Source organism: Mus caroli, unplaced genomic scaffold (genome assembly GCF_978045245.1).
Source record: "Mus caroli unplaced genomic scaffold, Mus_caroli_1 scaffold_10, whole genome shotgun sequence".
Lineage (NCBI taxonomy): Eukaryota > Metazoa > Chordata > Mammalia > Rodentia > Muridae > Mus > Mus caroli.
In genome coordinates this window covers 110,221,503-110,235,278 of record NW_028227265.1, presented here as the reverse complement: position 1 = coordinate 110,235,278, position 13,776 = coordinate 110,221,503, and the positions used below count along the sequence as shown (strand labels likewise).

The following is a 13,776-nucleotide window of genomic DNA, read 5'->3' as shown; positions in this document are numbered from 1 at the left end:
AGTCGGGTGGGGTGGGCGGGCTGGGGGGTTAAGTCAGAAGCTAGAGCTCTGTGTCTGAGAAGACAGCCAAAACTCAGGACTCCAAAGACAAGGTAGGGCTTGGCCCTCTGCAGCCAGGGTTGAGAGAACTTCTCTCTACACTGTGAGAGAAGTCACAACAGAGGCAGTCCTACGTGGAGTTATCAGAAAAGATTATAAAGGTTCCTTTCTTAATGCCAGGGCCAGGAAGCGGGAGTGGGTGGGTTGGTGAGCAGGCGGGTGGGGAATAGGGGTTTTTCAGAGGGGAAACCAGGAAAGCAGATAACATTTGAAATGTAAATAAAGAAAATATCTAATAAAAAAGTATATGTGTATATATACATATATATGTCACATAAATTTGGGGTTTTATCAACGTTTATTCACTTTACATGAAGATGGCAGGCCCTAGCCATCCCTCCTCCCAGCCTCACCCTTACAATTCCCTCTATCCATTACCATCCCCCTTCTCTTTAGAGAAGAGGAAATCCCCCCTTGGGCACCGCCTTGCCCAGGGTCATCCAGTAGTGGCAGTTGGGGTTCTTTTTTTTAACTTATTTTTTATTTGTGGTTCTGTGGCTGGAGCCTGGGGACTAGTGTATACAATACAAACATTTACCACTGAGCTCTATCTCTAACCCTAGGCAATTAAAAATTTTTAACAGAAATAAAAATGTGCATAGTATACTGAAATGAAGGGTGGGGGTTCAAAAAAAGGCACATTGAATTAATATCCTGAAACATTAGGACACAGCAAAAATTTAGACACAGAATTGACTTAAATGTATCAAGTATTAATGACAAGTGTGTCTTTTGTTGGTTTTCTGCTAGGTGAGTCTTATGGGGCCTGCTGAACTGAGATCATAGATGGCTTTGGCTTCCTCCTGCAGCTCCAGGCCCTCAGATGGCCTGGGGGCCCGCAAACAGCCAGCATTGAAGAGAGGGGAAGCTTAGGTGTGGCCTGAGCCTGGTCCTCAGCCTGAGTTAGAATCACCATCCCAAGGGGCAAATTCCATTTTAGGCTATGCCCTGCCAACATTCACACTGTACCAACAACCCAGAGCCTTTTAGTTTGTAACACACTTCATAGTTTTAACAGAAGAAATGTTTCCTCTGTATCAATCTGTGTAACCGACTCACTGGTCTGTTACCGTGAGAGGAAAGGCTAGCGCCATAGTTTCTGTACTGGCTACCTGTCTCTCCCCAAAGCCCTTCTGGCTGTGTGAGGTGGAGCTGGCTTCCTGGCCTCCTACCCTGGCTTACCTTGTTGAATATGCCCTCGGCAAACACTGTCTAGCTCTGGGCTAGCATGTCTTCTGCCAGGACCCCACTTGGGAGACAGAGGTTACCTTCCATTTGGTGGTTCACCCACTCACTTGCCAGTGGCTGGACAGCCATCACTGGAAATGGTCAGGGAACTGTAAAAATCACCTCAGGTTCTCCTTCCCAGCCCCCAGCCCCATGCTCTCAGAAATAAGACTCAGACTCAAAATATATTTACAAAATACCTTGGCCAGATAGCTAGGCTCTTCTCTGACTAGAATCATAACTTAAAATTTATTTTAATCTACATTTTGCCATGTGGCTGGTTACCTGTGTTTGGGTACCACGCATCAGTCTCCTCATGTCTTACCAGGCGACCTCCTGTCTGGCTCTATCCCAGAATTCGTTCTGCCCCCTGGATGTTCCACCTTCTAGTTTTTGCCTAAGCCATAGGCCACACATAGGCTTTTTAATTGACAGGTGACACATCCATACAATACACACAATATTCTCTCTACAGGGAACAAGAGGTATCAGCCCTTTGTGGAACGAATGAGATCTTACAGACACAGGGTGTAGCAACACTCTTTTTTGTCCTAGCATTTGAATGTGCCCCGCTAAGGTTATGTGGACACATTACATTCATGGTTGGGGACAGGCAAGGGCCTCCTCCCAGCCACCAGCTTCCACAATGAGAGACAGCCCCAGCCAAAGAAAACACTTAAGTCACCATGTGTCCAGACAGTGATCCTTATAAAGGCCTCCAGGAAACTCACTTGGGCTTCCTGAATCTTTTCAGCCCTTCTGCTCCTTAGATAATATGGTATACCTTTCTCCTGGGGGTAAACATTCCACGTAGGAAGGACTGGGCCTCTTCCTGACTGAAGCTGCCAGCACCTGACTTTGGACCTCCAGCCTACAAAACTAGAAATGGCTAGTCTCTGCTCTTTCTCTAGGACCCAGGCTCAGGTGTCGCCCCTACGGCACACAGGAATGAGGCAATGCCTAGTTCCCATCAGGAGGGTCACCACAGGCTGTGTGAACAGAGACTTAAGGGCTCAGGTAGGGGTATGGCCTCTTGCTAGCAATGTTGCCGTGGAAGCCATAGGGCCTACTGAGGAGCTGTTTGTGGAAGGAGAGCCTTGTGACCCATAGGCCTCACAGAAGACAACAGCACACAGCCAGTCACTAGCTGTGCTGCACCAAGTCCAGTGCTACTTTGAGGAGCCTATGGTATGCTGCTGAGAGAAGTTGGAACCTTGTTGCTAAATTGAAGGGGCAAGGGCAAGCCATCGGGAAGAGATGGGGAAGACGCTGGGCTGCTGCCCATCAGTCAATGCCCCCTGACCATCACATCCTCTACTGCTGAAAACATGGGAACATGTAAAACATCTATGTGGCGAGAAGGGGAGAACTTTTTTGATTTTCCATACCGGTCAAGTAGGAGAGTGTCTCTTCTCCAGTGGCTGGAGACAAGCCAGGCAGGCTTCCTACATGCTAGGTAAGTTCTCTACTACTAAGCAATACCCCATTCTAATTCCTAACAGCTGATGTAGGAGTCTAGTGGGGCACACGTGCAGCGGAATCTTGGCCAGTGTGGGCCACAGAGCAGGCCAGCCGAGGCTCACATTAGTGAGCTGCGGCTCCTCGGTGTCCTCTGGACCCCGCCCCTCTCCGAGATCTGTCTGGCAGGACATTGGAGACCACAAAGGTACTATAGCTGGGAAGGGTGGCCCCTCTCTAGGCCAGTTGTTCTCAACCTGTGAGTCATGACCTTTTTGGTGGTCGATCAACCCTTTCACAAGAGGTTGGGACACGCAGATATTTAATTATGATAATGGCAAAATTACGGTTATGAAGTAGCAACAAAAATAACTTCATGGTTGGGGATCACCACAGCACGAGCAACTGTATTAAAAGATCATGGCGAGAGAGCCACTACTCTAGGCGGTAAAGGCAGGGACTAGTGCTTGCTTCATCGCAGAGCCTTCTCATGAATACTTGTCTCCAAGGTTCTGGGGAGAAGTCCTGGTCAGAAAGGTGATGTGTGTGGAGTGACCAAAGGTCACCTGAGCTATGGAATGGCACTCAGCTGAGGTACGTGAAGACAGAGGATGTAACCTGAGGTCACACTCCTTGTAGAGGCCAGCTAAAGTCAGATGATCTTCCTGTGTGTCAGCTTGACACAGCTGGATTTACAACAGAGAAAGGAGCCTCCCTTGAGGAGATGCCTCCATGAGATCCAGCTGTGGGGCATTTTCTCAATCAGTGATCAAAGGGGGAGGGCCCCTTGTGGGTGGTGCCATCCCTGGGCTGGTAGTCTTGGCTTTTTTAAGAGAGCAGGCTGAGCAAGCCAGGGGAAGCAAGCCAGTAAAGAACATCCTTCCATGGCCTCTGCCTCGGCTCCTGCTTCCTGGCCTGCTTGAGTTCCAGTCCTGACTTCCTTTGGTGATGAACAGCAGTGTGGGAAAGTGTAAGCTGAATAAACCCTTTCCTCCCCAACTTGCTTCTTGGTCATGATGTTTTGGGCAGGAATAGAAACCCCGACTAAGACACTCTCCAACCCCATCCTGGTCCCACTGAAGACTTGCCAACATGTTCAGGACGCAGAGTGTTTTCAGACACTCAAGTGAGCTTCGGGTCACGTTATCAGATGGGAAGTATGTTTGGGTTTTGGAAAGAGCTGTCACTTTATTAAGCCTCTGCCCAGTTTAAAAAACCAAAACCAAAAAAACAAAAAACCAAAAAAACAAAAAACAACCCAAAAATGCCAGGCTGGTGCCTCAACAAAGCAGACACAGGAGCTACAGGGTTTCAGTTCAGTTGATTATCTTAGGAACACAAAGTAAGGGCTTTCTTAAACTGAAATAAATAGGCATCATACCTCTTCATAAAGTTAATGGGCTACTTTATAATAAAATAGGCATCATACATCCTCATAAAATTAAAGGGCTGCTGAGGCAAGCCTAAATCACACATGATTTTCAAGAGCAACCACCATTTCTCAGGTAGTTTTGACAAAACAAAACAACAAAAACCCAAACAAACAAACAAACAAACAAAACCCCTTGTTCTTTAATTGTTCTCTGGGAAACTTGTGTCTGCCGATAGCATTGCTAGCCGGTGTCTGGAGGTCTAACCTGCAAACAGCACGGCGAGAACATGTCCCCGTGGTCATGTCAGGCAAGTTGCTTGCTCTGGGCCCTAGCGACTCAGGATGAGCGACATGAGGATGAGTACAGGACCCCCCTCCAGACACCTTATTCTGTCAAGTAAGAAATATATCACTAAAAATTCTCATTTTTTTTTTAAAAAAAAGGTTATTAGGTCCCTTGGGGTTTTTTGTTGTTTGCTTGTTTGTTTTTGAAGTACAAGATTTCACACCACCACCACGCCAGGAGGGGTGGGCAGACTCTAGTAAGCCAAGGAGAACCCCCTTACCAAAACGCTGTCCTTCTGCCTCTTACCACTAGAGGGCAGTGCACTGCCGCGGGCTTAAAATTCCCCAGGCTAGTAAATAAATATCATCAGCAAATCACATTTTCTTAGGGTCAATTTGTTGCAATGAAAAAGAACATGACTTCCAAATAAGGCACACCCACACCCACACGAGGTCCTTCCCGATGAATCCTCTCAGGGCTCCAGACTGGCTTCCTCAGCCGCCTGCACACCTGGCTGCCATTGCTCCTTCCCTAGCACTGCCTTGGCAGATGTGCTGTGGTTGGGGCCATGCCAGAAGACTCAGAGGAAAGTCATGATGGCAAAGACCTCTTACAGGCACGTCAAGGCCCCAGCAATACTTCATGGGTACTTTAGAATTTATAGTAAGGAACAAGTTAGTATTCACCTAGATATAAACTCATTCATGTCCCCATCCATACGTAAAGAGTCACTGTGGAGCTTTGTCCAACCCTGGACACTCCCCAGTCGGCATCGTGGTCCACCCGGTCCCTGGGTGGGTGCCGCTACAGCCTCTTTTTCCGAGGCACCTGGCCATTGGTCCTTTCTTGCCTGCTGCCCTTGGCTTCCTCCTGTGCAAAGTTCCAATCCACGGGATTGAGGAGCTGCTGGGTCTTCTTGTGTGTCCAGTAAGGGTTAATGACGGCCGTGAGCAGGGCCAGCCCGAAAAGGAACAGTGCCCAGTGGGGCAGGTGCAGGCTGCTGGAGAGGGCGTCCCAGTGACAGAAGCACACCCACCACATGTGGTAGGTGAGGATCATTCGACAGTGAAACATGTGGATCATTAGCCACTGGTTGGCCTTCCAGAACAGGGAGTCTGACCACCCAGCCTGTGGACAAAGCAAACCCGAGTGTCAGTCAGTACGGGAAAGGGGAAAAGACATCTGTGCCCTTCACGCACCGCAGTTGCAGAACAAAGCACTAGGTTTCTCGCCAGTACTGGCTCTCCTGGGCTCAATTCTGAAGGAAGGCGAGAGCCGGAGCCAGCACCTTACCCGGCTGGCCTTCCTACTCTAAAGGCACAACTCCAATCTTTTCTATCTTGAATTAGCACATATCAGAAAGCCAACAGATCCTGCTTATCTAGTAGTAGCTTGAGCACACACACCCTGGAGCAATTTGGATGGGCTGCGTGACCTGGTTCTTGTTAGCGCATTCAGAGGGCCTTGGATGCAGGTTACAAAGGACTTGGTGTAACACCATGCCACGAGCACAGACGTGAATTTCAGCAGCTGTTGCTGATGCTCCACCATGGACATAAAACCATGCCTGGCTACCCCACCTAGACCAGGTGCTTCCCGATGCCAGCCTTCCGGCCTCCTCTGACAGCCAACCCCAGCACAGACTGGGCAGCCACTCCCTCCCAGGATGAGACTCTGCCCTGTGTAAGCAGAATTTGGGAACTCAGTGGCTGGGGAGGGGACCACAGGAGCCAGCTTCCCGGGAGGTCAGAAAGCTAAGGTATGACTATTTGTGGGGAGGCAGGGCTACTGGGTCTGAGACAAGGCTCATACTTCTTGGTGGACCAGGAACCAACTTCTGAATATAGTAAATAAAGAAAAGAAAGTTGCTCTCACACTACTGTAAAGATACCTGATCTATTCTAACAATCCCCCCACCCCAAGTCAATGACTTAAGGGGTGGCCTTTTGAGTATACAGAATATCCCAAATAGAGCTCTTCAGAATGTTGTAAGTATTGAAGTAAAATAATAATAATAATAATGCTCTCTATGACATATAACATGTCATTTAGTCCTAAGAGCCACTAATCTTTCTTTTAATTCTAAGACTTAAATTTAAGAAGCTGAGTGTTGGGTGGTGGAGGCGCACACCTTTAATCCCAGCACTTGGGAGGCAAAGGCAGGCGGATCTCTGTGAGTCTGAGGCCAGCCTGGTCTATGGAGCTAGTTCTGGAGTAGCCAACCAAGGATATACAAAGATGTCTTGAAGAACCAAAAACCAACCAACCAACCAACCAACCAACCAAATAAATAAGAAGCTGAATTCAGCTAGGTGATGTCTTACTGCACAGGTCCTGAGGCAGGTCCCAGTGACATCCCAGCCAATGTAGCACTGTGTAAGGCACCCTGCTCTGCAGGCAGCCACAGGGCACCCCCTTCCCCAACCCCTCAGGACCGCACTCACCTTCAGGAGCATCCAGGAAATGCAGGTGAAGGGCGTGCTCATCTCTAGGAGCAACGTGGTCATGGCTAGATAGTGGCCAGCTCTGAGATTGATCGCTGAACCCAGGAACCCAAGAAAGGCAAAGAGGTGGTGGACAACCAGAAACAAGTCAAAGGTGCGGAAGAACAGGTTGGACAGGTGAACAGCCACATTCTCAAAGAAGAAGAAGCCAGTGGCCGTGGTGATGTGAAACCAACACCAGTTCTGCTGCCCGAGAGCTTTGTCGGCATAGAGCACGGGGTCTCCCAGCAGGGCCCACAGGCCTGCAGCTGTGCTCTGGACGCCAAAGACAGCACGCGTCGCTGCCAGGTTCCAGAAGACCTTCTCTTTGGCCGCCAGGGAGCGGTAGGTGGCATTCAGGGACGATGAGAGCTGATGGCAGACCACAAAGACGCCCAGGTAGAAGACAAAGCCAGCAACCGCTAGAGTCGACCGAATCTTCCATGAAGCGTAGTCCAGGTCAAAAATGCTCTCTGCCAAGCCGTGGCTGCTCACAGGAGTCATGATCTGAATCTGGATGCCAGGAGGGCCCCCGGGGCCAACAGCGGGCAGCTGGGCTTGGCACCACTCTTCAGTTTTAGCAAAGCTGTCGCTAGGATCTTCGGGTACCTATCCTCAATCTGAAGAAGAAAGAACAGTCACCCTGTGCCGACTCGGAAGAAGCGTGACAGCGAGAACCACCACCGCCTTCCTCCCACGCACAGTCTACCCACTCCCACCACAGGACAAAGGTGTGGGGAGCGTTTCTTAAATGTACTGCCTCACTCTTATGCTTACAAAGACTCATAAACCCCGCAAGGTACCCAACAGAGGGCACAAGCTGAATCCGAGATGCTCAGGCACGAAGGAAGGCAGGCAATACCCGGATATGGGGGCGATGCTTTTCTGGTAGAACTCCAGTCTTGGCTCTAGTCTTCGCAGCAGCCTAGTTATAAACTACACAATCCAGAGGCTGAACGACTTTAGTTCCTCTGTAAGACTCTAACAAGAGTTTCCAGAATAAGTCAGTGGGACCTATTGGTGCTTCGGTGTGACTCACTCATTTCCCTGGGCGCCAACCTCAAACTCTCCCCACCTTGCTCCATGCACCAGCCCTTCAGTTCTGAGTTCAAATCTCTCTGCAGCTGGCCTCCTGCCCCTGACCAACTAGTTTAAATCCATTTGCTCTCATGGTGGGCATCATACAAACTCACATGCCCTCCGGGACCAAACCTAAGCCGCCTTCTAGTACTGAGGCAGAGAACTAACCTGTCCATCTTTATAACTCCACTACCTGGTATGATGGCTAGCACATAGTAGGCCCTCATGAAATACTTGTTGGATGCACGCACAGATTCAAAACTGCGCATAAACGGCAAACAGTACCTCAACTGAACCAGCTGTGTCTGTGAACCAGTATAATCGAGAGTCTCAAGGCTGAAGGAAATTTTGAGACCTAATGGGCTTCCAGAATCAGTGTCAGCCACAGAAAGACAGTCCCATAGCAAGTGGAACCAACCCTGACCCTGCTTCCTCAGGGGCAGGGGTCACGGTGCTTCTCCACAGCCGCTTTGTGGGACAGATGCAGAACTTCACAGCCACAGACGGAACCATGAGGTGGCCGAGTAAGTACCAGAAACACTGTATTAACTTTCTATCGACACGAATCCATCCATTCTGGGGCCACAGAAAAGACCAGAATGTGTGGCTTGTGCTAAGCTTGAGTGCTAGGGCCCATGCCAAGGGACAAAGAACCAGTAGCCATTATTACCCTCCTAAGTTGGCAGAAGACCTATAACCAAGGCCAACATCCTGGGAGTGCTGGGCCTAACCCAGGCCATAGCTGTGTGGGCACAACTCTGCTATCCATGTATATTCCCTGCAATCCTGGGAGCCCTGTGTCACTGTCCCCAGTGTGTCCCCAGGCACAGGCACATGGAAATAAATGCTCTCTGGGGATGCCGACCTAAAGGCTGCTCTGGGCACAGCCTACACCTGTGGCTCACACCCCTGCTGGCACCAACACTAGTTTATTTCACATTTCCAATGACTCCAAAGTTACTTTTACGCAGAATTTAACATGTTACCACCGGGCAGGGGTACCTGGCCTTGGCATGGCTCTGCATTCGTTTTTATTTTTTCTGAGAATGAAGTTTTAAACATGTAACACACACACACACCCCGTCACCCCCAGCTGAGTACTTTATACTCTGTAACCCAGGCATATTAATGTTTAGTCTAGGCCTAGGAGGGAAGACAGATCTTCCTTTTTTCTAGATCTGGAGGAAAAAAAGGCCCCCATCTTGCAGTTGTTCACAAGTCATGAGACTGGGAGCAAGTTCCCATTTCGCAGTGATTGTGTCACTGTACCAGTGGCTAAGATGTCTGCTCCTGTGTAGCCTGGGCCTTGATCTGAGCGGACCCCCTACACACACACACACACTCTCTCTCTCTCTAGAAATCTCTACTAGCTCCACTTCTTAAATCAAGAGACTCGAGTACCATCTCAACAAAGTTCTGGTTTAGTCAGAGTAGAAGGAACCCCAGAGCTGATCAGGGTCAGTGGACCAAAGATGACCCAGCTGAGTGGGTTCTCACTGCTTCACTGAGCACAGTGGCTGACCCCGGAAAAACAGGATAAGAGTGCGAAGCACCCACTGCGTCAGGCACACCAGGCAGTCTGTTTCGTCTTCACCAGAGAGACCAAATCTTCAAAGTACCGTTTAGACCGAGGACATTGAAATGAAGCACTACATATCTGTCAGTCACTATTCTGGCTGGGTTTTATGTGTCAACTTGACACAAGCTGGAGTTATCACAGAGAGAGGAGCCTCCCTTGAGGCAATGCCTCCATGAGATCCAGCTGTAAGGCATTTTCTCAATTAGTGATCAAGGGTGGGAGGGCCCATTGTGGGTGGTGCCAGCCCTGGGCTGGCAGTCGGGGGTTCTATAAGAAAGCAGGCTGAGCAAGCCAGGGGAAGCAAGCCAGTAAAGAATATCCCTCCATGGCTCCTGCTTCCTGACCTGCTTGAGGTCGTCCTGACTTTCTTTGGTGATGAACAGCAATGTGGAAAGTGTAAGCTGAATAAACCCTTTCCTCCCCAACTTGCTTCTTGGTCATGACGTTTTGGGTGGAAATAGAAACCCTGGCTAGGACAGTCACTGACACAGACACAGCTGAACAGACCTCCTGGCCATCCCAGAACAGGTGTCAAATAGCTACAGAAGCGATGGATCGCACACCAGAACACACATCACACTCCAACCTCCCTCATCACTTCCCCATGTTGGTTCTGTGTGTTTCTACAGGGCCACATTTGCAAAGCTCTGGGCAGCCTTCGAAACTAACACCACCAATCGGCATCCTTCATCTGAGGAGTTGACAGCAAAGTCCACTTCCTCAGCCGTGAGAGTAACAGGCCATGTTCTGGCTGCCAGCAGCCTGTCAGGTGTTGGCATCTAGCTGGCTGTCCCTCCCTGGAGTCCCACAGAGCCCTGCTGGTCCCTCTGTAGTCACAGCTGTGCCTAGGAGGCAGAGGATGACTGCATGACCAGCTCAGTTCTCCTTTTGTATTTATTTCTGCTCCTCAATCTGACCACATCCCTCTCACATAAGAAAGGCAAAAAAGGGGACACTGAGGTTTCCTTCTGCATGCCTGATTCACACCACGCCCGACGTGAGGACTTCTCCCTGCTGCTTACTGTGTGAAGCATACTGCACAGTGGCCTGACACTGCTCCCTCATAGCATCTCAGAGCCAACAATGGCCGCTAGGTTCTCCCAGCATCCCTCAGTCCCCACCTGTTATAGGGTCCTCTTGGCTGACACACCCTACCCCCTACTCTAAATTCCTCTAGCTCAGGGGCTAGGCTGCCCTCCCCTCTATAATCCAGCTATCTTGGCCACACTGATCCTTCTGGGCCTCTCGCTCTCCCCTCTTCCCACTCACTCTCCTCACATGGCCTGACTCAGGGTTGTATTCTCCCATGGTCCAAAAGGCTGTGTGGGTTCACTGCACTCACTGGTTTTGTGTCTAAATGTAGAAAGCATGTTAATAAGAAATAAGAACAGGACTGAGTCGGATGTTGCTAGCTCACATCAGCCGTGTGTGGTAGATAAGAGTTGGATGAGCAGTCAGCTCTGCATGTAGCAGATATGAATGAAAGGTTAATTTCATTGATTAAAGATAAGAGCCTACGTGATGACATAATGCTAGAGAGTGGCCACCCCTTGGAGCTAAGAAAAGCAGAGGCTCACAACAGCCAGGCAGAAACCTTGATGCTCCAACAGTGAAGATCATTGTGCTGTCTGGCTCTCCGACCAGAGGACATCTGACTGATTGCTGCCCAGGCTGAATCAAGGTAAGGGGATCAAGAGGAAGAAGCTGCTGCCTGAGACACGCCAAGCGAGGGACAGATTGTGAGCCTTGCCTGTGAGTCTCTCTGCCACTTACTTCTGAATCCGGTACCCCATGCGTGTGTTGTGGACTGAGGCTTGTCACTGGAGTGCTAAGCATTGCCTATGAGCCTCTCTCTGCCATCTGCTTCTGAGTCACCATGCCAGTGTTGTGAACTGATGCTTGTCACTGTAGTGAATAAACCTTGAGGTCAAATGGTTATCTGGACTCTCTTTCCTTCCCAGCCTTAAGCTGGGCGTGACTCGCATGCTGACTCTCACATCTTAGCTTGGCACTCTCTGGTTACTCATGGCAGGTACCCTCCCACACTGGCTGACACTCTTCCTTGACATATCATAGAGCAATAGATGGACTCTAGGCACGAGGATTCTCCTAACACTTTCAGAAATTACACTCAGGCAGCTGGCCAAAGTATTTTCCCAGTGCCAAAAGACATGTATGCTTAACAAAGCTGAAAAGGAAACTTATAAGCCTGGAAATAGAGAACTGAAACCCGTTCTCCTCCGAGAGAGCCCTAAGCAATACCACGGGTTTTGGGCACATGCTGAGTCAGTCTTTCTCTAGATAAAACATTTCCTTTTTATTAACAGAAAGGGATAAACACACGGCAGCTGTTTACTCTGTCTTTGCCTTTTGCAGCGCATCAGTCATGCCCCTCTCTAATCCTCTCCCACATGGTTCTCAGTGGCCTAAGAGAAACACTACCGGGATTTATTTAACTATCCACTATCCTAGCAGGATTCTCCAGATTCTCACTATCCTAAGATATTCGGTCCTGAATAGCACAGGGAACCGGTTCAGAGAGAGCTTTCAAGGTCTAGGAGCTTTGTTTCCATAACAACTAGCACCTAGAGGCTAGGGCGGGTCTACCAGAGCCTGCCAGGGAAGGCTTGGTGGGTGTAGAGGAATCTCATATTTTCACAATATCTGATGTTTCCTTAATCATCATAGCCTTTCCCAAATGCTCACACTCTTCCTAAAGAAAAGTTTAAAATACAAAACACGGGAACAAGTCCAATGTATATAGCTACAGATTTCATACATAAACACGATCAGAAAACAAATCGATACCGACATGAATTCAAACAGTACTTAGGAGCTGCCATCTACTCTGTCATTCCGACGACTCTGAAAGCCTTCTAAAAGGGCTTAGGCACCCTTTTCTAAGGCAGCAGCACTCTAGCCCCAGGACCTCCCACGGTGTGCTGAGAGCTAGGGGTCCTTTCTATTCCCGCTCCCCTTCACTAAGTGCTGACACTACCCAGTCTTACTGGTCCCATGATGATCCACACTCAAGTTTCTCATCCCCTAGCACTGTACGGACCTAGCCCAGCGACCCTGGTCCATCACTTTGCTGCCCCAAGTTCTCTTGCGACCCAGGTCGACCTATCCAATCGGACCCAGTCTGAGTCGTCCACCCGCGCTCACGGTGGCCCAGGACCTAGACACCAAATGGAATGCTTCCTCCACGGGTGGCCAGGCAATGGCTGTGCTGCTGCGGGCAGGTGTATACAGGGTGCCCTTCACGTCTCACCTGCATTCAGGTGAGCAGAAGGGGGGCGCCTCTTGGTCCATCAGCTGCTTAGACTCGCTGTCCCAGGAGCTCCTGAGCCGTAGACACACCTCGTGACGGGAGCCAGATAGGATACCGGCCGGTGAGTGGCACTGGAGACTAGAACCCCACGCCCATCTGTGTCCCCGTCTCAGCTGGGCACCCCGCTTTCAGGCCATCCCGCCCCTAGCACAGGAGGAATCACCCACGACAGTGTCGCGCGCTGAGCAAACACTACCCACTGCGCACGCGCACTGCGAAGACAACAGCCCTAAGCCTCGCCTCCCTAGGACGCTACCAAGGTAGGCTCGGGGTGGGACGAGTTGGGGTAGGATCATCCCATCCAGCGCCGTGGGGGTGCCTGGAGCAGGCTACACAGTTCGCAGCGCGCTATGCTAGATTTGACTATCGTGGCTCAAGTTGGTGCTGAACCTTAAGAGTGGTACGGAGGGATCAGTGGAGGAATTCCTCAACCCCCACCCCAACTGACCTTCCACGATCCTCTGTGTGGACCGTCCCCGCAAGACCCTCCTACGTACACCCCTTCACTCCCTGTCCCTTCCCTCTTTCCTAAGTCCCTAAGGCCTCTGACGTCAGAGCGCAGAGGTGAAATGCAAGCGTCTCCTGGTTGGTGCTGCCAGAGCCCCGGGCGACTGCACGGAGCCCAAAAACTTGCTCAGGCCGACAAAATGGACCGCACTGTGTCCCTTGCTACAGCAGCATTGTCTTCCAGGCAGTGGCAACCAGCTCCTGTCTGCACAAGTACAGTACGGGCTTACGGTCCCTTAGGAAAAGGTGGTTGAGAGGCGTGTGCAGAGCTACCCTGTGCTCCTGCTAAGAGCTGAAGCTAATTCAGAGCCAGCATTATGAGAAGGGCAAAGACCTCCCGACCCATTCCATGTA

At 50.2% G+C, this 13,776-nt stretch overlaps 1 protein-coding gene across 3 annotated transcripts; it reads right to left on the bottom strand.

Moving 5' to 3' along the window:
- Positions 1-4,172: 4,172 nt before the first annotated feature.
- Positions 4,173-13,113, bottom strand: Cln8 (CLN8 transmembrane ER and ERGIC protein). Of its 3 annotated transcripts, none has more exons than XM_085844131.1 (3): positions 12,856-13,113; positions 6,887-7,545; positions 4,173-5,570 (listed from the first exon to the last, which is right to left on the bottom strand). In XM_085844131.1, the coding sequence occupies exons 2-3, from the start codon at positions 7,427-7,429 to the stop codon at positions 5,247-5,249; spliced, it is 867 nt and encodes a 288-aa protein (XP_085700257.1). In that variant the 5' UTR covers positions 7,430-7,545; positions 12,856-13,113; the 3' UTR covers positions 4,173-5,246. The 3 variants fall into 3 exon arrangements, with proteins under 3 accessions (XP_085700257.1, XP_085700258.1, XP_021025965.1); XM_085844132.1 differs by lacking the exon at positions 12,856-13,113 and adding an exon at positions 12,646-12,800; XM_021170306.3 differs by lacking the exon at positions 12,856-13,113 and adding an exon at positions 11,358-11,492.
- Positions 13,114-13,776: the final 663 nt, after the last annotated feature.